This window comes from Athene noctua, chromosome 26, assembly GCF_965140245.1.
Source record: "Athene noctua chromosome 26, bAthNoc1.hap1.1, whole genome shotgun sequence".
Lineage (NCBI taxonomy): Eukaryota > Metazoa > Chordata > Aves > Strigiformes > Strigidae > Athene > Athene noctua.
In genome coordinates this window covers 1,377,268-1,403,900 of record NC_134062.1, presented here as the reverse complement: position 1 = coordinate 1,403,900, position 26,633 = coordinate 1,377,268, and the positions used below count along the sequence as shown (strand labels likewise).

The 26,633-nt window shown below is 62.4% G+C and overlaps 1 protein-coding gene across 4 annotated transcripts in view; it reads left to right on the top strand.

Moving 5' to 3' along the window:
• DSCAML1 (DS cell adhesion molecule like 1) overlaps positions 1-26,633 on the top strand; it is a 102,274-nt gene that overhangs the window by 69,016 nt on the left and 6,625 nt on the right. For 2 of the 4 annotated variants that reach the window (XM_074927479.1, XM_074927478.1), the window contains exons 4-24: positions 4,468-4,614; positions 5,869-6,147; positions 7,007-7,282; positions 7,760-8,056; positions 9,992-10,264; positions 13,382-13,660; positions 13,924-14,043; positions 14,158-14,334; positions 18,242-18,441; positions 18,963-19,059; positions 19,156-19,284; positions 19,613-19,780; positions 19,918-19,988; positions 20,897-21,137; positions 21,991-22,137; positions 22,209-22,364; positions 23,369-23,508; positions 24,745-24,898; positions 24,975-25,092; positions 25,266-25,429; positions 25,557-25,655. In XM_074927479.1, coding sequence (XP_074783580.1) covers positions 4,468-4,614; positions 5,869-6,147; positions 7,007-7,282; positions 7,760-8,056; positions 9,992-10,264; positions 13,382-13,660; positions 13,924-14,043; positions 14,158-14,334; positions 18,242-18,441; positions 18,963-19,059; positions 19,156-19,284; positions 19,613-19,780; positions 19,918-19,988; positions 20,897-21,137; positions 21,991-22,137; positions 22,209-22,364; positions 23,369-23,508; positions 24,745-24,898; positions 24,975-25,092; positions 25,266-25,429; positions 25,557-25,655 — 3,732 coding nt within the window. Of the gene's footprint in view, positions 1-4,467; positions 4,615-5,868; positions 6,148-7,006; positions 7,283-7,759; positions 8,057-9,991; positions 10,265-13,381; positions 13,661-13,923; positions 14,044-14,157; positions 14,335-18,241; positions 18,442-18,962; positions 19,060-19,155; positions 19,285-19,612; positions 19,781-19,917; positions 19,989-20,896; positions 21,138-21,990; positions 22,138-22,208; positions 22,365-23,368; positions 23,509-24,744; positions 24,899-24,974; positions 25,093-25,265; positions 25,430-25,556; positions 25,656-26,633 lie in introns of those variants that run through there. The other 2 variants (XM_074927481.1, XM_074927482.1) reach the window with 2 other exon arrangements.

Genomic DNA, 26,633 nt, shown 5'->3' with positions numbered 1-26,633 from the left:
TTGCAAGAGGAGGATGAGGGATGGGCGTTAATCCTGTAACGGGAGGAGATGGAGCCCTGCTTATAAAGGAGATTAAGGAAGGGAGGCGGAAAGCCCGTCACGACTCCCTGACTTCCACCCCTCCTCTGCTGTTTCCCCCCTCTCTGGCTCCGGCAGCAGCAGCAGGCGTGTGGCCGGGGCTCCTGCCTGTGCCTGCCCGCTCCTGCCTGCACTCCTGCCACCTGCCACCTGGGCAGGGGTCTCTAGGTCTGTGTGGGGAGGCTCCCGGTGAAGCCTCCAGTGCCGGCAGTGGGGTGCATGCAGCTCCCCAGGGGAAGGGCAGCGCGGGCAGGCCCCGGGAACAGGCAGCTGCCTGCGCCGTGCGCTCCCCAGGACGCAGCACAGCAGGGGCTGCTGCGGATGCAGCTACCGCAGTTTCTAGGGACGAGGTTTCCGAGGCACGGTGCTCTCCAGGCAAGGGGCTGAGGAGGAGGAGGAGCCCTTTGTGCCAGCCCAAGCCCCTTGCTCCGCTGGTGTCAGCTGTGCCACAGATGCCCGTGAAACTTCAAGGTGGGAACGCTTGGCTGTGCCGTGCGGGAGAGACGTGCTGCCTCTGCGAGGGCTGGGGAGCGGCAGCCGCCGTGCACCTCCCCTGGGAGCCCGACTGCAGGCAAACATGTAAATAAATCTGTCAGATATTGTGCGACTCTTATTAAATTTGCATCGGGCTGGAGTCGCCGTTCCTCTTTAACGTCTTGGGGGTGGCTGGATGGGTCTTTTAATCTCAGTGCCCAGCCCAGGCCCACTCTGCTCCCGGCATTTGCTGTGGCACCGAGCTGGGCTCGGCCTGCCAGGGTGAAAGGCAGCTCTGGGGCCAGCCCCTTCCACTGCCCCGCGTCCCCCAGCTGGGCACCGCGTCCCGCTACTCGGCCGTCGTGGGCAGGGAGGTGCCTGTGAGCCACCCGGCAGCGGCAGAGAGCTGGGCGAGCTGTGCCGTGCCGTGCCATGCTGCGGGGTTGGGCAGCAGTGGCCCATACCGGGGGGCTCCTTGTGCCTGGGCGAGCCCCAGGCTGGGCTAAGGGCATCCTGGAGCAGCAGCCGGAGCCGTTACAGCAGCAGCAGCAAATCCCAGGCTTTGTTCTTTGGGGCTTCCCCCTCCATGCCTTCGCCCCGGGGAGGCGTTTGTCGCTTTAAACGTGGCCAGAAATAGCACCGAGCGGTTATTGGATTTGTCCGGGATGCCTCGGGATGCATATTCTCAAAGTATGGCTAATTCATAAGTGCTGGCACCTATTGATTCTCTAGCGGTACCAAGGGAAAGTTATCTCATTAGTCTTACGAACTATAAAGTGTGCTCTCTCCTGAAGCCCTGACCCCATTGTTTTTATAAATCTCTATTGGATGGAGCAGTAGCTGGTAACCTGTATCGACTGTAATTTTTCTCTTGCAATTGGAAGGCCCTTGGGACTGGCGCTGGAGTTCCGTGGCCACCACAGGCAGCTGGATGCGGGAGAGGATTTTGGTAGCGGCGTGAGCAGCGAGAGCCCCCCCGGCCCTCGTGCTGTTCCCTGGTGAGGGGCAAGCCAGGGGCTGGCGTGGCTCTCGCCGGCCCCGCACCCCTCTTGCCGGGGGGTTGGGGGGGTGAAGGGGTGCGGGGGGCTGTGGTGAGGCGTTTCCAGTCCAGCTGGAAGAGTTATGAGAGGCACATCGCTGCAGTCTGGCTACCGACGTACTTAATCCTCTGCTTCCCGTAAAGCTTTTCCACCTCCTGGCAGGCAGAAAGATCTGATTGTATTCGGCGACCTTCAGCGTTAATCTCACTGGCAAACTCGGCAATAAGTCACTTCAGTGAGGTCTGTTGGAGCCGTTTACATCAGCTATTGCCCTGCATCTCTCCCTTGAACCAGCGTGACGCTCCTCGATGGAGTTATTTGCCCCGATTTTGAAAATAAAAGAATAAAAGGAAACTGCTGCCGGGCTGCGCAGGCCTTACGTTTAATGTAACGGCGTCTTTAAAGCTGTGGCTTGCAAGGGGGCCGACGCGTCTCGGAGGCTTGATGTGGGACGTGGGGGCTGTGGGTGCTGGGGAGCTCCGGCGGGCCGGGGGGGCTGGTAGGTCCAGGCAGGGCTTGGTTTGTGCTCCGGGCTGGCGGTGCCCTTGCCCTGCCCGCTCCTGCCCGTCGCTCTCCTCGGCCTCTCCGGCTGCCCGGGCAGGAGCCTGGGGCTCCGTTCCCCTTGAGCTCGCCACACAGGGGAGTGTGGCTCGGGTGGGCCCTGCGCTGCTGGCCCGGGGGCCCGCGGCACCGCTGCTCTTGGCACCTCCGCTGCCTCCTCGTGTGCCACTCCGGCTCTTGCAGGGCTTTTGTTTCCAGAGGAGCAGCGCAGCGCGTCCGTCTGCGGGTAACCATGCACGACGTGCGTGAGTGCCTGGGGAGGGGGGGGGGCAGTTGGGGCTGCCGAGCACTTTGCAAAATAGGGCCCCGTTACCATGGAAACTGCCTCCCCCCGCCTCACCTTCCAGTGCAGCCAATATTCTTCCCTTACTGGTTTGATGGGAGATGAAAAATTAATGTTTGATTTGCATGTTATTTCAGTGCGCTTGCGGGACCGCTCCCCCCTTCCCTTTTACGGAGGTTTGTGCAAATCCCTCGGCGTTGCAGAGCACGAGGCTCCTGCTGCTGCGCATCTGGTCCCAGTTGCATACTGGTGCGGCTGCACTGGCGCTGCCGTGCTGGAGCGTGGAGACAAAACCTCTCCTGAGGCTCTGGCTGGGGAGCCCCTGAGCCCTCCCAGTGGGGACGGGGACGCGGGTCCCGCGATGCCACCGTGCCGGGGGTGCTGTGGCTCACTGGAGGCGTAGGGTGGCCACCCTGGCACGGCTGCTGGCCAGGCAGTTGCCTGCCTGCACCTCCTGCTAACCGCGGCGAGCTCGCCTTTTCAACTTGCTATTTCTTTGCTGCATAGAGTCCCTCGTACCCAGTCGTGCAGGTCTGGCTAAGCTGCGGCTGGAAAAGGGGGTGGTAGTGCCTGCAGAGCTCGGGGTGCCACTGCCTTGGCGCATGCCGGGGATGCGCTCCCTGGGGGAAGAACCCTGCTTTCTGTCACTGTTACCTCAGGCGCCCGCAGGGAAAGGCTTCTGCGGTCCTGCCCCGGGAGCGGGGAGCCAGGCTGCTCGGGGGCCGGTGCCTCTCGTCCTGTACGCCGCTCGGGTTTCCCCTGCGCTTCGGGGTTTGACCAGGGCACTTTCCTCCACCAAAACTGACAATATCGAGGTGCCTCCAAAAGGTGCTGGAAAAAAAAAACCACATTTGGCTGGTCTCACCAGCTAGACCCTGGTTTACTAGGCATGGTGCAGGACTTGAAGAGGCCGTTTGCAGCCATCGCTGACTTAAAGACCAGGTTTAAAGGTTTCAACTCTGAGCATTCTGCTCTGCTAATTACCTCCTGCTTCCCTGCGGTTGGTAGGGGGTGGTTTGGCTGGTAACCAAGCAGATGGACCACCCTGACCCAGCTGAGCCTCCGTGGCGGCTGGTGCGGAAATAAGCCCCAAAGACCCCCCAGAGATGGGGGCGAAGGTTTGCTCTCAGGGTGAGCACGGGCCATGGGCAGGGTAAAGGGGTTTCTGGGCGGGCAGGGAGCTTCTCGCCAGTGCCCCCGCTTACTCCCCTCTCCACATAGCCGTTAAACTGTGCCACAGCCCATTGTCACTGAGGATATAATTCCTCAGGCTGGAGGGGTCAGGCCGGCTTCAGGAGCGAGGCAAAGGCTTCCTTCCCCGCCTGCGCCAGGCTCCCAACCACCGGCAGGAGGGGGCTGCCCGGGGCTGTGCGGCCCTGCCCGCTCTCCTGCCTTCCTCCTCCTCCCGGGGCTCAAAGAGCTGCTCCAGCCCGTATTTGTTTTCACACGCTTCTAAGCAAGTTAAGCTAATTATTAACTCAGCGGGACGGGTTTGCTTTTAATTGCCGCGTTGCTATGTGGTGCGCAGCGACGTGGCGGTGCAGCGGAGCGTCGTGTCACACGCTCTGCTCACCCTCTGCGGCTGCAGCGTCCACCTGAACGCCCTGTGTCCGAGCCCCGGGAGGCGCGGGTGCACGCACAGACACCCTGAGCCCACCTTCGGGCCTGGGTGGGCGCGTTTGCAGCAAGATGAGTGCCGGGGGGAGGCAGGCTGTGCCTGCCAACGTGGGGGCTGCTGTTGCACACCCACGTGCTGGTGTTGCACGCACGAGGCTGCTGTGGCAAGCGCTGGTCGCTCATGTTTGGCCCAACTTCGCCAGCCTCAAACTTCAGCCCCTGAAGGTGAAGCTGCAGACCCTGGTGCCGTCAGGGTGCAGGAGGTGGGGAAGGACCCTGCATGGTTCTGGCCAGCGAGTCCGGTGCCTGCCTGGAGTGTGGGGGCTCTGCCTGAGCCGGGTGCCGAGAGCCTGGGAGGTGACTTGCCAGGTCTGGGCTGGCTCGCTCACCCTTGTCCTCCCTTTGTGTCTCCAGAAAATAGGTTTTTTATTACTTCTTACGGAGGTTTGTACATATCGGACGTGCAGAAGGAAGATGCCTTGTCCACCTACAGGTGTATCACCAAGCACAAGTACAGCGGGGAGACGCGGCAGAGCAACGGAGCCAGGCTCTCGGTCTCAGGTGAGCACGCGGCCACGGGCGACGCTGGCGAGGGGTCCCCATCCCGTGGTCCCGGCGCGGCTTCAGCGCCCCTGTGGGTGTCCAGCCCTGCCTGCGCCTTCCCAGGGTGCAGGAGGGAGCAGCAGCACCGCTACCCCCCGTCCCGGCGGCGAGGGGACACCCCGGCACGGGGTGGGTCCGGTCGGGGCCGCGCAGGGGGTCGGCGCTGCCTTGCGTGCGCCCCCGAGCACGCAGCCCCCCACCCCGAGCCGGGCGCGGCGGGCGGCAGCGCCGTGTGGCACCCCGAGCGAGAGGCGACGGGGCGCGAGGCGATGCGATGTGACAGCCCGCGATGTGAGCAGCCTGACGCGATGTGACGCACGTGCAAGCGATACTGCGGCGCAGGCAGTGCAGTCCGGAGTGCCGGGTGTCTCGGGGCGCTCCCGGCTCCGCTCACTGCCCAAATTACTCCGCTCGGGAGGGAGTTCGCCCGACTCGCAGCCACGTCGCCGCTCCCGCCACAGCTGTGGCGCACCCGCTCTCTGCCACGTGCTTTTTCCCTCCCCAGGTGCGCGGGCTGTGGCTCCCGCGCGAGCTCCTGGCGCAGCCCCGCAGAGTGCAGGGCAGGGCTCCAACGTGGGGCTTTGCCCGACCGTGCCAGAGCCTCTTGGAGACCTGCGGGTCCTGAGTCCCACCCGTGGCCGTCCTACGCGGGCAGCCTCTGGGTGCCTCGGCCCCGTTCCGTGCGCGTTCGATCTGGCCCAGTCCCCTCCTGGTCGCTGTCATTATTTACACGTCGCGGCGTTTTACTTCTGCTTGGGAGTAATGAAAGAGGTTTCTTTCCCCTGGAATTTAATTTCACGCCTGAGACTTGGTGATTAATTTTCTCCTTTCCCAGCTGCCTGATGGGCCTCTTTGCTTGTAAATTTTGAAATGTGCCACAGAATTTGTGTATTTTGCACCAATTAGGTGTCACCTTGAGTAATTCCTCTGGCGCTGAGTTTATTCGTCCCATCAGCTAGTAAGGTGCATTTTCCTTCCACCTCCCCACAAGCCTGGCTGCCCCAGCCAGCGTGGGCCAGGCTGTTGGTCCCGGGTGGGACAGGCCCCCCCATGCCTGGCAGAGGACGTGGTGGGCTCCCTGTGCTCCTGCCTGGCACAGGGGGGACAGTGGTACCGGAGTCGCCATGCCAGGGCTCTCCTGGCGTCCCTGCGGGGAGAAGCGTCGCCGCCACTGCCCCTTCACCGGGTGAGCCCGTTCCCTCTCCTCTGCAGACCCGGCAGAGTCCATCCCCACGATGCTAGACAGCTTCCAGTCCCGGGAGGTGAAGGCAGGCCGGCCGGTGGAGCTGCCCTGCATCGCCTCGGGCTACCCCAACCCGGCCGTCCGGTGGATCAAGGACGGGCGCCCGCTCCCCGCCGACGGCCGCTGGGCCAAGCGCATCACAGGCCTGACCATCAGCGACCTGCGCGTGGAGGACAGCGGGACCTACATCTGCGAGGTGACCAACACCTTTGGGTCCGCAGAGGTCACGGGGACCCTCACGGTCATAGGTGAGAGCCAGCGGCGAGGAGCGGGCCGTGGCGGCGGGGAGGCTTCTGTCCTGCTGCCGCCTTAAACGTTAAAGCCTTTAGAAACGTAAAGCCTCCAAGGTTTTGTGTAGCCGTATAAATTACAAGCCTCGTATTTCAGCGCATCGCAGGCTGGAAGCCGCCGCCTCGCGTCACGGCGTGTCCGATGTGGCGCTCGGGGCGCTGGCGGGAGGTTTATCGTGCTGCAGCAGTGTGTCTGCAGCCCTCCCCTGATTTACCGCTTCAGTCGGGGCAGGGAGAGGGGTGGCGTGAAAATTCAGAGTGGTGCCGGGGGATGTAAATTGCTGGATGGCGATGTCGGTTTTACGTTAGGTGCCTCTGCGCTTCGTTTTGTTGATTTACATAAAAATAAGCTCCAGCCAAACAGTAAATACCGTCTAGGCAGGCCGAGGATTTATCATGTGTTTTGTTCCTGGGGGTTCCTCCTTTCACGGGCTGCCGCCCTGCCCCGTGCCTGCCTTACCTGGAGCAGCACCGTGGCGAGCACGCGCTGAGCGGGCACCGGCAGCCTGCTGAGAGCCACACTGGCACCTCCCCAGCTCAGCGCTGTCCCCATCACAGCAACCGCATCTTCCTCCAGCCGTTCTGCCGCCTCCCTGCCAGTGCCAGCACCCCCGCCGGGGCCTGGGGTGGACATTAAAAGCGGGGGCTGTTGGCAGCGAGGATGGCGCAAGGACCACCTGCCTTAGTGCGCGGTGACATTTTACACATCGTCAGGCCGGCGCTTGTGGGCAGGAAAGGCAGAGGAACAACGAGGCGCGTCCTGCTGCGCTGCCCGGCACCGCCAACGCCTCGCCTGCTCTCGCCCTTTCTCGCACAGACCCTCTGCGTGTGACCCTCACACCAAAGAAGCTCAAAACAGGCATCGGCAGCACCGTCATCCTCTCTTGTGCCCTCAGCGGGTCCCCCGAGTACGTCATCCGCTGGTACCGCAACACGGACCTTGTGGTGGTGGATGACTACATCTCCATCCGCGGCATCAGCAACGAGACCCTCCTCATCACGGCCGCGCAGAAGAGCCACTCCGGGGCCTACCAGTGCTTTGCCACCCGCAAGTCCCAGACGGCACAGGACTTCTCCATCATCACGCTGGAGGGTGAGCTGACTTCCTCGGGGCAGGGGCACCCCCGGGGTGCGCCGGGATGCTTTGTGCATGGCTGGAGGGCGGTGAGACCCGCTGAGGTGGGGGGTCCTGGGGCCAGGCTGATCCCTGGGCTGCGCACGCTTCTGCGAGCCGCTCCGGGATGCAGCACGGCCGGGATGGGGAAGGATCAAACTAAGGGCTGACCCGCCCGTGTCCCACCCCGGGTGTCCCCTCCCTGGTGCGGGTCACTGGACGCCTGGAGGAGGGGTGGGCTCTGCCGAGCCACGTGTCCCCTTGAGCCGATGTCTGTGTCCAGCGGCGCGTCCCCTCGCCCCTCAGCGCCGGGATGCCGGCGCGGCCGCGCATGTCGCTGACGAAGGCTCCTCTCCCGGCTGAGCCGGGGGGAGCTGGAAGCCGTCCCGCCAGCGGGTGACTGCTGCTGCCTGTGGCCGCCGCTCCCTGACCCCCCTCCCGCTGGGTGCCCCCCAGATGGGACCCCCCGCATCGTCTCCTCCTTCAGCGAGAAGGTGGTCAACCCCGGGGAGCAGTTCTCCCTGATGTGTGCTGCCAAGGGGGCCCCCCCGCCCACCGTCACCTGGGCGCTGGACGACGAGCCCATCCCGCGGGACAGCGGGCACCGCACCAACCAGTACACCATGTCGGACGGCACCACCGTCAGCCACATGAACGTCACCAGCCCGCAGATCAAGGACGGCGGCGTGTACCGGTGCACCGCGCGGAACTCGGTGGGCAGCGCCGAATACCAAGCGCGAATAAACGTAAGAGGTGCCTGTCTACTTTTAAATATCAGAATAGGACTTTTACTGGGCTTTTGGTTTTGTTCTGTTCCCTGGCCGACGGCTCCTCCTTGCCTCCCCCTCCTCTTGTGGGTCTCCCAGGCTGCCCCGACACCCTTCCCCGCGCTTCCCGCTCCTGCCCCCGAGGTTGAGCCTCCCCGCCACTTGAAGCACAACATCTAACGACCCACGCAGCGAGAGCTTGGCCTTGCAGGGGCAAAAGGGCAGCGCTGGCTCGCCCCTTCGGGGTCCGCTCTCGCCCTGCCGAGCCCGTGCTTCGGGGCTGTGTAGGATGGGCAAACTCCTCCCCGAGGGACCCCCCGCACGGAGAAGGTGGCGACGGGCACAGAAGCGTCCTGGGCCCCCCCGTGCTCTCCCACACGCCCCCCTGGTCCTGGTGGGAGCCCGGCTCCCTGGCAGTGAGTGCGCCCGCCGGCGCAGGGATCTACATGACAAATGATGATGAGGCAGCATGTGAAATCGTGGAAAATGAGCTTTGATTTGTCATGTCTATGTTTTCTTTGTCTTCTAAAAGCCATGGCTGCGTTAATCGCCGTGTTATTACGGCTGGAGCATGTTGCTCGGTGTGTTACAGGGAGCGCTTTCGGGCACAGGGTATGGGATAAGCCCCTGCCCATTAATAATCACCAATTAAAGCTTCTGTGCTTATAGGTGGGAGCGAGATGGAGACAAGGTAGCATTTATTTGTCTACCGAGAAAGAGGGTTGAAGGGCTGTGTTTGTCTGCGTCTCAGGTTTGAAATGGATCTAGTGGCTTTTTGGCTGGCATCCCAGGAGAGTCTGAATTTTGCTGCCATTTACTGCTAAATTTGGAGCAAGTTCATCCCTCAGCCGTGAGAAGCCAGAGCAGCATTTCCAATGAGGACATTTCCCTGTCTCCCTCTTACCCCTCTCTCAGCTCTTGACGGGCTGTCACCAGATAAGATTCAGGCTTCTTTTGCCCCGGAACAGAGCGAGTTCCTCAGACAGACCCGAGAGACGGCCACAGAGCGAGATGCTCATTTCTTTTTTCCCGCTCCCTTCCTCAAGGCGTCCCAGTATGAGAAACACCATCCATCAGCTTATCCCGAGCGTCCGTTAAGCTGTTACCCTGCTACACCCTTAGGACGAGGAGTCGAGAGGGTTGAGCTTTAGGTTACTTTGCTATTTTATGCAGCAGCCAGGAGAACAATGTAATTATTGATGCATGAAACCTCTTGTTGAAAGACTCACCTGCAGCATTCTCCCAGTCCCGGCGGCAGCACGAGAGCCAGCCACAAGCTGGTGGCCGTCTGGCTTTCCAGCAGCACTCGGGTTGCCCGCGGGAGGCTCAGGAAGGTGTGTTTTAGGGGAGGTGAAATACGTTTCCCAATGGAAGTCGGGTTCCCGTAGCAGCTCTTGTTGAGGCCGTTTGGCACAACACAGGCAGGTTCCTTCCGAGGGAGACGGGGAGCGGCTGTGCCGGGGGGGGGGGGCGCTCCCTGGGGCCGCAGGCGCTGCTGGAGGAGCCACGCTGGGTGGCCACGGTTCCTGTGGCACAAACACGCTGCGCTTCCCGGCGCTGTCCTGCCTCCTCCAAGGAGCAGCCGCGGTGCCTGCGGGCTCGGCTCCCCCAGCACTGAGGTTGCCCCTGCACGAGCAGGGTGGGATTTGCCGGAGCGTGGCCGCAGTCGAGGGCCATGGCCCCGCTTCGTGGCTGCGCCGCTGCAGGCGCATGCGAGCGTCTCTAGCTGGAGGCTGCAGCCCACCAGTGGCTTTCCCAGCGCCCAGGCCTGCTCCTCACCCCACACCAGGCAGGGGCCCAACCGTTCTGGTTACTGCCTTTGCCTGGGAAGCTCGCTCTGAAATAGCAGCAGATCTGCATGCAGCCACACTGCCCTTCGGAATTAACCTAGCCTGCCTCTTCCTTCCTCCCGAATATGTAGGTCCCCCGAGCATCCGAGCGATGAAGAACATAACGGCGGTGGCGGGTAGGGATACTTTCATCAACTGCAGGGTGATCGGGTACCCGTACTACTCCATCAAGTGGTACAAGGACGCTTTGCTGCTGCCCGATAACCACCGCCAAGTGGTCTTTGAGAACGGGACCCTGAAGCTGATGGATGTCCAGAAGGGCATGGACGAAGGGGAGTATCTGTGCAGCGTGCTGATCCAGCCCCAGCTCTCCATCAGCCAGAGCGTCCACGTCACGGTGAAAGGTGAGCGGGGGGAGAGGCCACCCCGGCGGCGGCGGGGCCGTCCCTGCTGCGGGGCGGAGGCAGGGGCAGGGGTGAGGCGTGCGCAGGGGCCTCCGCGGCCGGGCAGCGGCTGAGCCCGGTGAACGCGGCGCCGATGGGAGCCCGGGTCCCGCCGCTGCCGCCCTCGGGAGCGGCTCCCGGGTCCCGCCAGCGCACCTGCAGCCGCCCCGAGCCACACCGTATCCATTTCCCGTTACAAGCGACGGAGCAAGGATTTACGGTGTAAACATAACGTATTAAAACATCTAACCTTTGCTCGGATCACCTTCACCGATGTTTTTCTGTGTGTGTTAGCTTTTAAAAAAATAATATTCTCGGTCTTCCGAGCGCACAGAACATCTTAAAAGCTTCTCCAGGCCATCAATTATTCAGGCCCATTGAGGGAGCTATCAGTCCTAATGAATTGAGCCGGATGCATTCCCTCCCAGTGACTCGCCGAGATTGTGCTGTGCGTGTGCCGGGCTCCCCTATCTCCTGTCCTCAGAGTTGTCGGGTCGCCTCTGCCCGTCGCCAGCGCCGTGTTTGCAGTAAATCATTTCAACAAACAGAGCCGCGCTGGGGACGGAGCTGGCCAATTGTCTTCCTCCATCTCACCCAGCAGGGTATTTATGGACTGGATTTTACTCCGATCCCCCCCCCACCAGCTCCCCTCCCATCCACCATTTTCTTATTAGGAATCGGGTTAGCGAGGGAGTGCATCAAGCTGATTAGAGATGCTGCCGCTTGATTAGCTAAAGCTCTTCTCCGAGGCTTTGTGGGGGGACGAGCAGGCTGCGGACGAGCTGCTGAGGGCAGCGTGGGGACGACTCCCCTCAGCTCTGCGGCACTGGGCCTGGCCTGCCCAGCTTCCCTCACCTTATACGAAAGCCCCATCGACATGGGAGCCCCAGGCCTTGAAAAGAGGCCAAAGTTGAGTAAACGCTGGTCTTCTCCTGGGATGACTGGGACAGGCAGGGCTGGTGTGGAGAGAGCGTCGGGGGGGTGTGCGTGAAGTTATAAACGGCGGGATTCGCTTTGTCAGTCACCGGGAGGGTGCAGGATGCTGAAGAATATTCTGGGAAGCAACCGCTGGCGAGTCCTCCTGAATGGCAATTTACTGCCTTGAGTGGTGGCTGGTGTCAGGCTGAGGAAGGCGAGCGGGTGGAAGCACCGTGCGGGCCGGTGGCACGCGGCTCTGCCGTGGCCAGACGTCTTCATTCCGCCTGCGGCGCGGCTACTGGAGATTTACACCCAGCCCTGCTTGCCGGGTTCCTTATTTGCTCTGGCCATCAGATAAAAGGCCTGTGGAAGAATTGCAGAGGCCCTAGAAGACAGTCGGAGCCAGCTCCGCGGAGCAGAGTGAATAAATATAACCGCGTAGAGCGGGGAGCGCAGGATGGTGTGGAGCACCGTAAAGCTTTTATTGCCCCGAGTGCCTGGCGACCACATTAAGTGCCACGAGTGAGTTATGCGGGTCTTCCTGAGCACAGGGTAGTAAAAGCTTTACAGCTCCCCTCTGGCGCCGCTGTCCCGAGGAGCGGGGATGTGCGGGCAGCCCCCAGCCCTGCTGCGAGGCTCCCGCCCGGGTTGAGCTGCTGCTGCTCCGCCTGGGGACCCCGGGTCCCCCAGGTCCCAACTCCAAAGCTCCCTGCTGCCCCGGGCTGCCCGGGGGTGCCGCTGGGGGCTCTTCCCTGCCCTTCGCCGGCAGCGCGATCCAGGCACCCGGCCTCCTCCACCGTGCCCTGGCAGCTCCTGATTCCCGCAGACATCTTTGGATGCTTTAATTAATCCCGTGCGGGTTCGGGGCTGTCGCACGGCTCCTCTGGGGTGGCTGCAGCCGTTCGGGAGCGCGGTGGCAGCGCCAGGGTAGTGCTGGGGCGATGCTTCACCCCGCGGGAAGGCAGAGGCTCTTCGCTGGGGCTCCCCTCCAGACCCGAGCTGCTGGGCCGGGCTCTGCAGCGGGTGCCGTGGGCACGGACACCCTTGCGCAGTGTCCTGGGCTGCAGCCACGTGGCCGCATCCCACTGCAGCTGCACGAGAGAGCCGGGAAGCCCTGGAGAAAGGGGAATTCAGCGGGAAATAACCTGGGAAGGGGAGGCAAGTCGCGAGCTCTGGTTGTGGGGAGCTCGGGCCTGTCCTTTTACTGGCAGCTGGGGAGCGGCCGGTGGGGCGTGTTTGGAGAGGCACGGACCCACCGGCCCATCCCCGCTCTGCAATAGACTGCAGTGCATTCCCAATTAATTATTCATTAATTATGGAAAACAGGCAGCACTGGCTCCATGGCTCCAGCAGCTCAAGCCACGTCGCTGTAGCCGGTGAAGGGGCCGGCCAGCCCTGCCTGCGCCTGGCTGGCAGCCCGAGGGGGCAGTGAGCAGCCCCCCGCCTGCCCGCTGCCCCACAGAGGGGCTGTGCCGGGGCCAGGCAGTGGCGCAGACCCGGTGCAGAGACCCCCACGGCCGGGCCCGGCACGGGTGGAGCTGGGAGCCCAGGGACGAGCGTGGTGGCGGGGGGAGCCGCTCCTGCGCCTGTATGAGAGGGCAGCTTATTTCTGCCGAGGGGACAATTGGCAGCCTGCTAATTTAATTATGGAGACTGCAGAAAGAGGATCTCATCTACCAGGTGCTGAGCCTTGTTAAGCTAATTGTCTCCCTCTCTCCGCTTTCTTCCCCCTCCCACATTGCCAGAGATGCTGCAGTTGCCTAATTAAGTTATCAGAAAGATAATGGCTGGTTTTGAATCCAGTGCCTTTAAGAAAAGCATCCATCTAATAATTGCTTTTCTGCGAGCAAGTAAATGCTGAGGCGGAATTTTGGCTGGCACGTGCCGGGGGGCGGCCAGGGCTTTCCCAGCCAGGGCCCACTCTGCGCGGGGCCCGTGGTTCTCTGTCCTGCTCTACGCGCGGTGGCCCCACCTGGTGGGAGACGCCTTCCTGCCCTCCTCTGCTCGGTGGCACCTTCTGCTGTCCCCATGTTCCTGGTGGAAAAAAACCAGCCTTAGCTTCTGGGCAGCATCTGCGCCCAGCCCCGCCACGGCCCGTCCCCGCGGAGGAAGGCTTTGCCCGGACGGGCTCTCAGCACACTCTGCCTCTCCCCTCGACAGTCCCTCCGCTGATCCAGCCCTTCGAGTTCCCGCCAGCCTCCATCGGGCAGCTCCTCTACATCCCCTGTGTGGTCTCCTCCGGGGACATGCCCATCCACATCACCTGGAGGAAGGACGGCCACGTAATCCTCTCCGGCTCTGGAGTCACCATTGAGAGCAAGGAGTTCATGAGCTCCCTGCAGATCTCCAGCGTCTCCCTCAAGCACAACGGCAACTACACCTGCATCGCCAGCAACGACGCTGCCACGGTCAGCCGGGAGCGGCAGCTCATCGTGCGGGGTGAGCGCCGCGGGGCCGGCCCGGCCTCGGCCCGATGCTGCCGCGCCGGGCTCGGGAGGGCTGTCGCGGTGGGGAGCAGAGAGACGTTCCGAGGCTGGAGGGGGGTGAGGCTGCTCCCCGGCCGCAGGAGGGGCGCGGAGGCAGGCGGGAGGGTGAGGAGCAGGGCTGAGCCGGGGCACCCGTGTGCCTGCAGGCTCGGAGGGGTTGCAAGGGGTGGACGGGGTTTTTGCTATGGTGACTGTCTTTTCTCTCAAATTACTTAGTGCCTCCTCGTTTTGTGGTCCAACCCAACAACCAAGATGGCATTTACGGTAAAGCCGGGGTGCTGAATTGCTCCGTTGACGGGTACCCCCCTCCGAAAGTCATGTGGAAACATGCAAAAGGTGTGAGACACGGCAGCACGTGGGATGGCAGTGCGGGCGGGGGAGAGTCCCTTTTGGGCACGGCCACCCCAGCCCCGGCCTCGGCTGAGCTCCGTGGCTCTGTGTCCCCTCCAGGAAGCGGCAACCCCCAGCAGTACCACCCCATCCCCCTCACGGGCCGCATCCAGATCCTGCCCAACAGCTCCCTGCTCATCCGCCACGTGCTGGAGGAGGACATCGGCTACTACCTCTGCCAGGCCAGCAACGGGGTGGGCACAGACATCAGCAAGTCCATGTTCCTCACCGTGAAGAGTAAGTAGCTGGGGCTGTGCCGTGATGGTGAGGGGCTGGGGACCTCCTCCCGGCAGGGTGAGTGCTGTCACCAGAGCCTGGGCCGTGCCGAGGGTTCCCGCCGTGCCGGGCTGGCTCTGCCCTCAGCACCACGCGGCCCCGTGATCGATGCACGGGGAGGGCGTCGATTCCCCTCCTCCAGGGGCCTGCTTCCCTTTTGCTATTAAACACACTTTGTCCTTAATAAAACGGAGCAATCAATCTACTCCATACAGCAGGCGAGGAAATAGCCGGGCTAATTTGACAGGGATGGGCCGGGAAGTGTTGTTAGACACCGTGTTTGAACTGCGCTTATTATCGGATTCCTCTCCCGTTGCTATCAGCAGAATGCACAATCTCCAGCTCCTCTTTATTTATTTTGATTGTTGCTGCCGTGAGCACTGAAACCTCAAAAAGGAGCTGGCAGAGGGGGGACCAGCCCTGTCACGCTCGCTCCTGTGGCAGCTCCCGCGTGTCCCTGGAGCAGGACTGGGGTCGGGGCCAGAGGGGATGCGCAGCCACCGTGTCCTGGCCAGGGTCTCGTGCTGGGACGAGACCGGGAGAAGGTGGCTCTGGCTCGGGCAGTGCCCTTGCTGTCCCCTCCCCAGGCAGGTGCTTTACTCTCGGCGTTGGCAGGTGTTTGTCTCAGGGCTTGTCCCCCCCGCACCCAGCCGCTGCTTTGCTGGGTTTCTTCTCCCCTCCCTGTCAGCTGTTTAATTTATCCCGCCGACTGATGAATCAAAACGAGTGACTTCAAACAACGCACTTCAATAAGGCGCAGGTACAAAGTCGAGGCGATTAATCCCGAGCGAGCGTGCAGAAGTCTCGGAGCCTGAACCGCCGCCTGGTCCCTGCTATCTGCTGTAATTGCATCCCAGGACAGGTTGCGTGCTGACTTGAATAGCACATAACCTTATTATGCATGTGCTTCTGCATTTCCTGGAGACCTCGCTGCCTTTGAAAAGGTTTGGATGAATAGGTAGACGAAGCGCCACAGCCAATTAAGCATTATATGGGGCTTTTTGTTTTGTTTCATTTTTGGATTTTTGTTTGTTTAGTGAAATGTCAGGCCAATTAAAGTGAGATCAGCGCCGGCTTTCCTTGAAAGTCAGGCCACCGCGGACGGAGGTAAATGAAAGTTAATCAGAGCCCGAACAAAGCTGCTGGCGGGCAGCAGGGGAGAGGGGAGCGGCCGTGGCAGCCAGCCCGCATCCGCGCATCCCCTGCCCCGATGCCGCAGCCGCAGGCTCTGGGGCCGAGCCGAGCCGGCCCGGTCGTGCCTCAGACAAGGGTGCGCGGACCCGCCAGTGCTGGGAGGAGCTGGCCACAGCCTGGGTGCGAGGAAAGCTGCCCAGCTCTGCTTGCACCGGCGTGGGGACGAGCCTTCTGGGGCGGTGGCGGATGCTGGAGGAGGGGAGCATTCCCCCCGGGGGTCGGCTGGCGGGGCCGAGCGCAGGTGAGGAGCCCACCAGCGCGTGGCAAATGCCATTTAACAGATGGCTGCGCGCCCGCCGCGTGTCGAGAGCAGAGCATGTGGGATGGAGGAGGTCGGGGCCTGCGGGGGGCCGGGGTGGCGGGCAGTGCCGGCTGGAGGGGGCTCTGCTCAGTGACCCCCTGACACGGCGGTGCGGGGCAGAGGGTCCAGCCCGGGGCCGGGAGAGGAGCAGCCGCCCGCGCGTCGCGGGCACCGCCGTGTTTGGAAGTTCGCTGCCGTACGGCGGGAGCATAACTGATTGCTTCCATGCAATTTGAATTAATCTCATGCTTCAGGTGAAACTCAGCTAATCAGTGTAGAAAGGAAGCTGAAATGGGTGCAATCAAATTAACATCACAGAGCCGGCTGCAAACAAGAAAGAGGGGGGCGAGGGAGGCGGCGCAGCCCTTGTCACCCTTGTCACCGTCCTCATTCAGTTGTCACCAGCAGGCTGCGAAGCGGCTCGTGGCTCAGCCTGGCGCGGGACGGCAGAGCGTGTCTTTGTAGCCAGGCTTATCTCTGCCCGGCAGCGGGACCAGCCTCTCGTCGAGGCCTTGTTAACAAGGCCCGTGGGCATGGGGGGAGCGCGGCCGCGGCGCAGGGGGGCCGGGCGGGCGCAGGGAGCGGCGGCGAGCTCTCTTCGGGGGAAGCCTGCCCGGCAGCGCTGAGCTGGGTGTCCCTGCGCCCCGGGGAGGGGCCGTGGGCAGGCCGGGAGCAGCCCCAGCACCCTCAGAGGGTCCCGCAGCCAGGCCTGAGCGACACTGGCCCTTGGCAAGCGGCAGAGCTGCGCCAGGGTGGGTGTTGGCATTGCAAGGGGTGCTGCCTCTGCGCCCCAGTCTGTGCTGTCAGCACAGCTCGTTGGGGTTTTCTTGGGGTTTGTTTTGCTGTTTCCCCGGCTCCGGACCGCGCGCCGCTCTCCTGGGACGCCAGCAATTGAGAGAAGCCGCGGTGTTTACATCCAAGGAGCTGCTTTTAATCAAACATCAATAAGTGCATTTCAGCCAAGCAGAGCCTGAAATGGAGCTTCTCTCCCGGGGCAGCCGCTCACTGGAAGGGGGTTGCTGCTGCCCTGCAGGGCTCTCCTGCCCCTCACCCCTGCCACCACACTCACCCTCGAGGACCTTCTCTGAGGGCCTGGCAAGGGCTGCCACAGTCCTAAAGCCAAGGGCCGAGCCCCTGACGTGGCTGCACGTGCCCTGAACGGTGCCGTGTGCGCTCGGAGCCGGAGCGGCCGTCGGGGTGGGTGCGAGAGCCCCCGCCTGTCCCTGTGCTCTGCCTTCGGGAGGCTGAGGCTCCCCCAGCCCGGCCCACGCCGGGCATCGGGGCTGGGGCAAGACGGGTGCGTGGTGGGATCGGGATGGCGCAGAGATCCGAGGGGTCCTGCTCGGTTTCTGGCCGCGCGGTTTCCCGTGTCCCAGCGCGCCGCGATGCCCCACGGGTCCCAGCGCTGCCCCAGCGTCCCTGGGCTCTGCCAGCCCCTCGGGGCGCTGCCAGCCTGGGCCTCGCTCTGTGCCCGTGCCCGGGCGCCTGCCCTGCGCCCCGCAAACCCCGGCAGCTCCGGAGGAGAGGTTTCCTTAGCTGTTAATTGAATTACATTGCCACAGAAAGCCGAGAAGTCGTAGCTCATTAGAGCCTCTTGTGTCCCATTATAACAGTGTGTGTTGCCTTTGCGGATTGTCATTATCATATATTACTGCGGGACTCAGCAGCGCTGTTTGTTTATGCATTACATTTTTTTCTGCTTACCCAGGCTGCCCCGGCCCCCCCAGCCCGCTTCTCCCACGCGCCGCGGCCTTGGCTCTGGGAGAGGCGAGGCCGGGGCTGGCGGCCGCGGCCCCTCGCAGCGAGGAGAAGCGCTTGGGCGCAGGCTGCGGCGGGGCCGGGCGGGCCCAGGCTGAGCCCGGGCGGGCAGCGAGAGCGGCGTGGGGCTCCCCACGTTCCTCCTTTGCATATTGGGGTGGATGTGACAAAGAAAAACATCTCTGGCATCTGCAATGCAAAGGCGGCCTTGCTGATGTGGAATCGCACTCTATATTCTGCCCAGGTTTATACGAGTGAATTATGCAAATCTGTGATGGAAAACATTCTTCCTCTCATCCTCGGGAGTGTAAAACCTTAGTCAATAATTCATACCCGCACGTCTCCGACTGGAGGCTTTCTCTTCATTATAGTGTGCGCTTGGTTATTTGTCTTTCACGTTTTATTGTCTACCCCGGTGTAATGCTATGCATTATAAAATTTATCTGCTTCATTATTTTATGATCCTGAGCTGTATAATGCAGTGAGACGATTCCGCTTCGGGCTGCTTGGCCTTTTAGAGAGAGGAGCCTCCCCAGTTGGGGCTGTGGGCTGGGCTGAGGCTGGGCGGCCGCTGGCGGCCCCCGGGCGCACGGGTGACCCCCTGCCCCCCCACAGTCCCGGCCATGATCACCTCCCACCCCAACACCACCATCGCCATCAAGGGCCAGACCAAGGAGCTGAACTGCACCGCCCGGGGCGAGCGGCCCATCATCATCCGCTGGGAGAAGGGCGACACCGTCATCGACCCCGACCGCAACATGCGCTACGCCATCACCACCAAGGACAACGGCGACGAGGTCATCTCCACCCTCAAAGTGAGGGCCGGGGTCTCGCGGCCGCCTGCACTGCCGGTGTCTTGCTCGGGTGATGGAGGGGGCCCGGGGAGGCGGGCGGTGGTCCCCAGCGGGTGTCGTGGGGCCGGGCTCCCAGGGTGGCCCAGCTGAGTCCGGCAGGGAGGGATGTTGGGAAACCCGCTGGGGGGTTGTACTTGTGCACCCTGGCCCCCACACACTGCAGCACAGCCAGGCAGAGTGCCCGGCCAGCGCCTGGGCTTCCTGTGACAAGCCCCTGGATTTTGCGCTAAGTCTCGGCTGCCTGTACCACGGGCTCTGGCTGCGAAGGCGTTTTGCAGCACCAGGGGCGTCTCAAAAACTGATTTTCAGTGCAGATGTGAGCCAGGGGACGGGGGGTTTGGAGGGTGACCTGCCTCCATGGGCTCTGTGCCCACAGGGGCTGGTGGTAGGAGCAGGCTATGGTGCCGGGGGAAGGCGGGGGCACAGTGCCGGGGGTAGTTCGGTCTGAATTGGCTCCTCTTCTCCCCCTGAAATGTTTGTAGCTGAAACCAGCTGACCGCGGGGACTCGGTCTTCTTCTCCTGTCACGCCATCAACTCCTACGGCGAGGACAGAGGCCTGATCCAGCTCACTGTCCAAGGTACCCCTTCCCTGCACAGAGCCTCGCTGCAGGGGTCCCCCTGCTCCCGGGGGCCTTCTCTGTCTGTCACCCCTAACCCTCCCGTGTCTCCCCCAGAGCCCCCTGACCCACCGGAGCTGGAGATCCGTGAGGTGAAAGCCCGGAGTATGAATTTGCGATGGACGCAGCGGTTCGACGGCAACAGCATCATCACCGGCTTCGATATCGAGTACAAGAACAAGTCGGGTAGGTGCTGGCCGGTCTCCCCTCCCCTCCCCGTGTGCCACCGCGGCCCCGATGAGCGGCGGGGCTGGGGGCTGCATCCCAGTTCCTTTGATGAAGGAAGGAGAGAGCAGCACTAATGAAATATGTTAATTTCTGTTGGATGGGAGCATTTGAAAGGGAATATTAAAAGAGACAATATTTGTGAAAAGCCAAGGCCAGACTGCACAAGAGCCAGGAGGCGGGAAGCGGCACCTCTCCCTGGGGCTGGGGCGAAAGCCGGAGGTGCCTGGGGACCCCGGGATGGGATTCAGGCGCTGACCCCCCCTGTCTCGCTCCACGGCTCTTCCAGATTCCTGGGATTTTAAGCAGTCTACGCGCAACATCTCCCCGACCATCAACCAGGCGAACATCGTGGACCTCCACCCGGCCTCGGTGTACAGCATCCGCATGTACTCCTTCAACAAGATTGGGCGCAGCGAGCCGAGCAAGGAGCTCACCATCAGCACGGAGGAAGCAGGTACCGCTCGTGGCCCAGGCGGGCAGGGGCGGCCACAGGCAGCGCGGGGGCTGTAGCCTTGAGCGAGCATTTTCCTGACGAGGAGGTTCTTTCCGTGACGCTTCTCAACAACCCCTCCTGGGTCTGTTTCTCTGCAGCTCCCGACGGGCCTCCGATGGACGTCACCTTGCAGCCGATGACATCCCAGAGCATCCAGGTCACCTGGAAGGTGAGTGGAGCCGGGGCCACGCGGGGCCTTTTCCCGGCCACGGGGGCTCAGGCAGCGCCCAACACCCTCCTGAGCCTCCGTGGCAGCAGCTTCTCCTGGGACCTGGCGTTCCGTCAGTGGTACGAGGGCCAGGAAGAACTTCCCGGGCAAAATGAAAACCCAAAGGCTGGACCTGCAGCTCAGCTGCATCGCACGGTGTCCTTATTAATAACGTTTTATAACAAGCTCATTATCTCATAGGATGTCTGTGGGGGGCCATGGGAGAGAGAGGATAAATATGTAAAAACTCAGCCGCTGGGTTGCAGAGCGTTTGAGCAGAGATCAATAAAATGCAGAAACGGATTTATTTTTCCAAAGGTGCATAACGAAACATAAAATTGATTATAAAGTTAGGACTTTGGAATGAACTGGTAAGTCAATAATTTAGGGTCCCAGCGTCTCCCCCCCTCCCCTTAAGTGCTGAAAAACAAATTAATGGAAAATAAGATTCACTTGAAAGATAAGTCACTTCGTTTTAAGAGTATTTCAGTAAGATGGATCGCCCTGGCTTTGTAACATGAATTTGCAATCAACCCTATTGATTTCTTAATGCTTCAGAGAAATATTGTTAAGATTGATCTCAACCTGGCCACACGCGTGTTTAAGGCTGTCAGGCCTGGGGTTTTCCCTCCTCCCACCGAGCTGCTCCAGTCAGGGGATGGCGGTGGCCAGGCCTGTCCCTCTCGGGTGGCCTCCGGGGACCCGCTGGCCCGTTTTTATCACTGTTCTGCCACTCAGTACGTGCGCCAAGTGCTGCTGTGGGCGGAGAAAACGTAAAAGCTTTGAGAAAAGCCGCTGGGGAGAGGGACCCCTGCCGGCCCCCCGGCCCTGGGACCTTCCTGCTGGGTGTGACACCCCCCATTCCTCAGGCCCCGAAGAAGGAGCTGCAGAACGGGGTGATCCGTGGCTACCAGATCGGGTACCGGGAGAACAGCCCGGGCAGCAACGGGCAGTACAGCATCGTGGAGATGAAGGCCACGGGGGACAGCGAGGTCTACACGCTGGACAACCTGAAGAAGTTCGCCCAGTACGGGGTGGTGGTGCAGGCGTTCAACCGCGCGGGGACGGGGCCCTCGTCCAGCGAGATCAACGCCACCACGCTGGAGGACGGTAAGGCTGGTCCCGCCCCGGCCCCGCGTTTCTGGCGCCGTTGGAAGGACGCGGAGGTGGGTTTGGACGTTGCCGAAGCGTCAGGGAGGTTCCGTCCGGGAGAGATCGCTGGTGGCCTCTGTCGTTTTAAAAACAATGAGACAAAAGTTTTGCAGCGCGTTTGCGCAGCAGTTTTTCATACTTAATTAAGGCTCTCGTTAGCCTGTCAAACCATGATCATTTCCTGGCTGCATTAGCACTCCTCCTGGGGTATTCAAGGGCCCCTGTTTTAGCAATAGTATCTTTTCCATAATTACATTACCTTCATTTAGTTCAAACGAACTATCTGTATTAGTTTATTATACTCTGTCCCTAATTACATGGTGCTTATATTTTTGCACCTAAGTAATATGAAACAATAATCATTTTCTGAGAGGATCGTTATGGTGATGTATTATCATTTAAATGCTCATAAAAATTAGAGTTACCTCTTACGGGGCAATGGGATCTAATTACCTCACATCCAGCCGGCTCTCCCGCTCTCCCCTTGCTGGGAAGCGCAGCGTGTCCCGGCAGCCGCCCTGGCCCCCCGAGCACGGGGGCTGCACCCCTCTCCGTGGTCCAGGAGGAGGAGGACTCCCCATCAGGCAGAGGGCTGCGTTTGCCCGGCCCGGGTGCCCTGTGTGCTGGCCAGGACCGGCTCCGGGGGCTCGAGGGGCCGGAGCAGAGCAGGCAGTGGCGCGGTGGGGTCCCACGTGGGGGCAGTCGGGGCGGCCGACCCGCGGGACACGGCTCCTTCAGCCTGGCCTCCGCCGGGCACCTGCCGCCTCTCCATCCTCCCGCTGATCGTCCTCCCGATCCATCCCCTCCTCAGTTCCCAGCCAGCCCCCCGAGAACGTGCGGGCCATCTCCATCACGTCGGACGTGGCCGTGATCTCCTGGTCGGAGCCCCCACGCAGCACCCTCAACGGGGTGCTCAAGGGCTACCGGGTCATCTTCTGGTCCCTCTACATGGACGGAGGTGAGCACTGGTGGCGAGGGGGGAACGCGGGCGGGTGGCGGCGGGGACTGACAGGCCCCGTTTCCCGGCAGAGTGGGGAGAGATGCAGAACATCACGACCACGCGGGAGCGCGTGGAGCTGCGGGGCATGGAGAAGTTCACCAACTACAGCGTGCAGGTGCTGGCCTACACCCAGGCCGGCGACGGCGTCCGCAGCAGCGTGCTCTACATCCAGACCAAGGAGGACAGTAAGTGGCGCTGCCTGGGGAGCGGGGGTGTGGACGTGCTCTCCTCTTAGCCCGGCTGATAGACCACTTGCTAATCACAAGGAAGAAGGTAGGGCATTGAGCAGGAGCTGCTAGCGGTGAATAAAGGCAGGCAGGTGCCCCTGGAGCAGGCAGGGCCTGGGCAGGGCTTCTCCTTCCTTTTCCTTTCCTCCCTGCTCCGTTTCCCAAACCCATGGCAGGTCCCGTGCCCGGCAGCCAGCCGTGTGCCCAGAGCTGCACCAGGCCGGGGGGGGGCTGAAGGTTCCTGGTGCGTCCCTGCAGGGTCCTTGGCCACCACTGCTGTGTGGGAGTGGAGCCCAAACCAGCCCCCGTGCAGCCCCAGCCCCCTCGGGCATCGCTCCATCACTCGCACCGCGGCCGGCTGGTGCCAGGGGACGTGCTACGGCGCGTTGTGCTGCTGCGCTGGCGTGGGCAGGGCTGGAGCGGCTGGGGGGGCACAGAGGAAGCCCCCTGTGTACAGCCATGGGCAGGACATCTCCCTCTCTCTTTATTTCTTTTCCTTAAGTGCAGATATTTAAATATTTACACCCCTGCCTGCCCTACTTTAATGCCATTAACTCAGTAGCTGCGCGTTTCCCGGCCCATGGGCCGGCGCTGCCTGTCCTAGGAAGCGCCAGATGCCGGGGAGGCTCAGCTGGGCAGGGTAAGGCTGAGCCACCCGGCAGATTAAGGAGACGCCATTAAAAGCCAATCACGGTTCTAAACCCGAGTCTGGGCTGCGATTAACCCTCCTGGCTCTGGCTCGGCCACGACACTGTGGAGAGGTGTCCCACGGGCAGTGAGTGGGGTGACAGTGGCCTGCAGACCCGTCCCCGCTGGCACCCGCCCCATGCTGGCATGGAAAAACCATCACAGCTCCCCTGCAGCGTGCGGCCGGAGTGCCAGCCCTGCAGCAGAGCGCTGCTGCCTCGCCGGGCTGGGCAGAGCCCTCCCGCGCCAGCTCTGCCACGCTCGCCCTCCTGCAGTTCCAGGTCCCCCGGCCGGCATCAAGGCCGTCCCGTCTTCCGCCAGCAGCGTGGTGGTGTCCTGGCTGCCGCCGGCCAAGCCCAACGGCATCATCCGGAAATACACCATCTTCTGCTCCAGCCCCGGGTCGGGGCAGCCGGTACGGAACGGAACGGAACGGGGACAGCCGTGGCCGGGCTGTGCCGCGGGAGTGTAGAACGGGAGGGAGGGCTGATGCCGGGCGGCGGCAGAGCCCTCAGGCTGGGTCCGTGTGCTCGTGGACGCTCTGCACCGAGGCAGCGTCCCACCGTCCGTCTGTCCCCTTCCCCCAGCATCTACCCTGTCAGTGCTCGCTCCAGAAGGGAAACGTGCCAGCAGCTGACCAAAAAGAAAATAGAAATCAAACCTGGCCCCATCCCTCCTTCGTGAGGAAGAGGTTGATGGGAGGTCTGCAGACTAGTGCTTATCAAAAGCTCCTTCTCAAACTCATTTCACTATCTGAGCCTCTGGTTTCCAGGGCAACATAATCTTTTCATCAAAGCAACTGGTAAAACCGCTGGGATCCGATATTGTTTTCTTGGCATCTTGTCAAAACTGTCATTTGGGTAAAAAAAAATTATGTATGCTATACAATATTCATATAGGTGTCTGCTTGTGGGGCACATTTACACCCGCGGGCCCCGCAAGGACGCACGTTTGACAGCGGTGAACGCGCGGGTACCTGCACGTGTGACCCCCGCCCCGTGACGGCTGAGCGTCAGCCCCTGCCCAGCACCGCTGCGGTGGGGCAGGATGGCCAGGGGCTGCGCAGGGCGGCCCTCCCCACGCGGCCTTCGGCCTCAGCACCGCGCAGAGCATCCTTGCTGCGAGACAGGCCTCCCTCTCTGGGGGGTCGGGACAGTGGCTGCGAGCCATGCGGGACGTGAGCCTGCGCGGGCTGTTGGGGACCCCGGGCCGCTCGCTGCGGCCGCAGAGGGGTTTGGGCAGCCCGGCCGTGGCTTGTGTCGGCGTCCGGCTCCCACTGCGGCTCGGCGGGCGGCCGGGGAAACGTCCTTTCCGCGGAACAAATCCTGCCGTCGCAGCCATCTGTTCCTCGGGCCCGGGCTCCCTGGAGAAATGGCGACACCAGCCGGTTTGCGCTGGCGTTGAGACACGCGGAGCGGAGCCCAGCGGCTGCTCGGGAGCAAAGCCCGGCACCCCGAGGCGGCGGCTGCCGAGCGGCTGGGGACCCTCGGGGGGCACCGCGGTGGGGGTGCCGGGCTGCAGGCAGCTGGCCCAGCGGTGGCTTTTCCTTGCTCTGGCCACTGCTTGGGCTGGTGGCTGCGGCCTCGCTGCTGGGGTACCCCGAGGTGAGGGTGGGGCGTGGGGGTCTCACGGAGGCTGCACCTCCCCGCAGGCCCCCAGCGAGTACGAGACGAGCCCCGACCAGCTCTTCTACCGCATCGCCCACCTGAACCGCGGGCAGCAGTACATGCTGTGGGTGGCCGCCGTCACCTCCGCCGGCCGCGGCAACATCAGCGAGAAAGTCACCATCGAGCCCGCTGGGAAAGGTACGGGGGGGCCATCGGCTCGGGGGGGCCGCGCAGCCGGCCTGCCCGCCAGGCTGACCTCCTGCTTGCCCTCAAGCCCCTGCCAAGATCATCTCCTTCGGAGGCACCGTCACCACGCCCTGGATGAAGGACGTGAGGCTGCCCTGCAACTCCGTCGGGGAGCCGGTCCCCGCCATCAAGTGGACCAAGGACAGGTACTGCGGGGCTGGCAGCGGGGCCACAGCCCGGGACGGGGCCAGGGCCGGCCGCCTCGCCTGTGCCACCATGTCTTTTACCACTTCTTCTTCTCTTCATCTTCCTCCTTCTCCTTCTCTTCTTCCTTCTCCTTCTTTCTCTATTTCCTCCTCCTGCTCTCCCATCCCGGCAGCGAGGACTCTGCCATCCCCGTGACAGCGGACGGCCATCGCCTGATCCAGGCCAACGGCACGCTGGTGCTGCGCTCGGTGAAGGCGGAGGACTCCGGCTACTACACCTGCACCGCCACCAACACCTGGGGCTTCGACACCATCATCATCAACCTGCTGGTGCAAGGTGAGGGGCGCTGGCGGACGGCGAGACGTCTGCAGGGGTGACATGCCGCAGGGTCGCTCCTGGGCGAGAGCCTCTCGCTGGCCCGGGGTACCAGGAAGGTGCTCACGGGCTCCTCCCCCCTCCCTAGTGCCCCCGGACCAGCCCCGCCTGACCGTCTCCAAGACCTCAGCATCGTCCATCACGCTGGCCTGGATTCCTGGGGACAACGGGGGCAGCTCCATCCGAGGTACGGCTGCTGTTCCTGGCCCCCAGCCCCTGCCCCGAGCTGCAGGTGCCTCTGGTGCCGGCGCTGGGGGATGAGGCTCGAGTGTGGGTTTTCAGGCACATCCCACAGACTGTACACCCGCTTTGGTCTCTGTGCCTCAGTTTCCCCCTCTCTGAAACGCCCCAGAAGTGCTCCAGAGTAAGGCTGATGCTTCTGAGCTTGCAGGAGGGCCACCAGCCCTAAGGGAGGTGTTTTAGGTGACTGAAGTAGCTACTGAAGGGCGCGTCACTCATTGCTCAGGTGCTGCCGGCCAGAGCCAGCCCGTGGCTTCGTGTCTCCCGGAACTGGGGTGGCTCTGAACCCAACGGGGTAGGATTTGTCCCCCATCGCCCAGCGTCTCCCCTCCCTGGCAGGCCGGGGGCTTCAGAGGGGCTCCAGGAGTGTCCCCACTTTCCAGAGCCTCCTTCCTGCTCTGATTCATCTCATGAATTATACGTTGAAACAGCTGCACGCAGAGGGGGGAGCAGGGAGCGAGGAAGGAGACCTCGCTTACAATTAATTAAAAGCATGAAAGTAATTACAAGCAAATCTCCCCAGCCAGCAGCCTTTCACTCCAGCGGACTCTGTTGATAAATTTGGTTATAATTGGATTAGAAATATTAAAAACATGCTGCATGGACAAAATAAATAAATAACCAGTGTCAGGCACCAGGGTGCCAGGCACCATGGGCGGTGCAGGGGTGCCGGGGCGGGCTTTGTTCCCCGTGGGTAGAGCCCCGCTGCCCCGCGAAGGTCCCGGTACCCCCGTCCTCGGGCCCTGAGCTTCCCTTCCCTCGGCACCACTCTGCTGGAGCCAACACGGGGCACAGGCCTTCGCGCGGCTCCTTCGGCGTCACCCTGTCAGTCTGGGGTGTGGTAACGCCAAAAAGGCCGAGACGTACGGCCCTGGGGGGCACCGAGGCGCTCGGCGGGGCGCCCCTCGCCCGTGTGTGTGTGGGC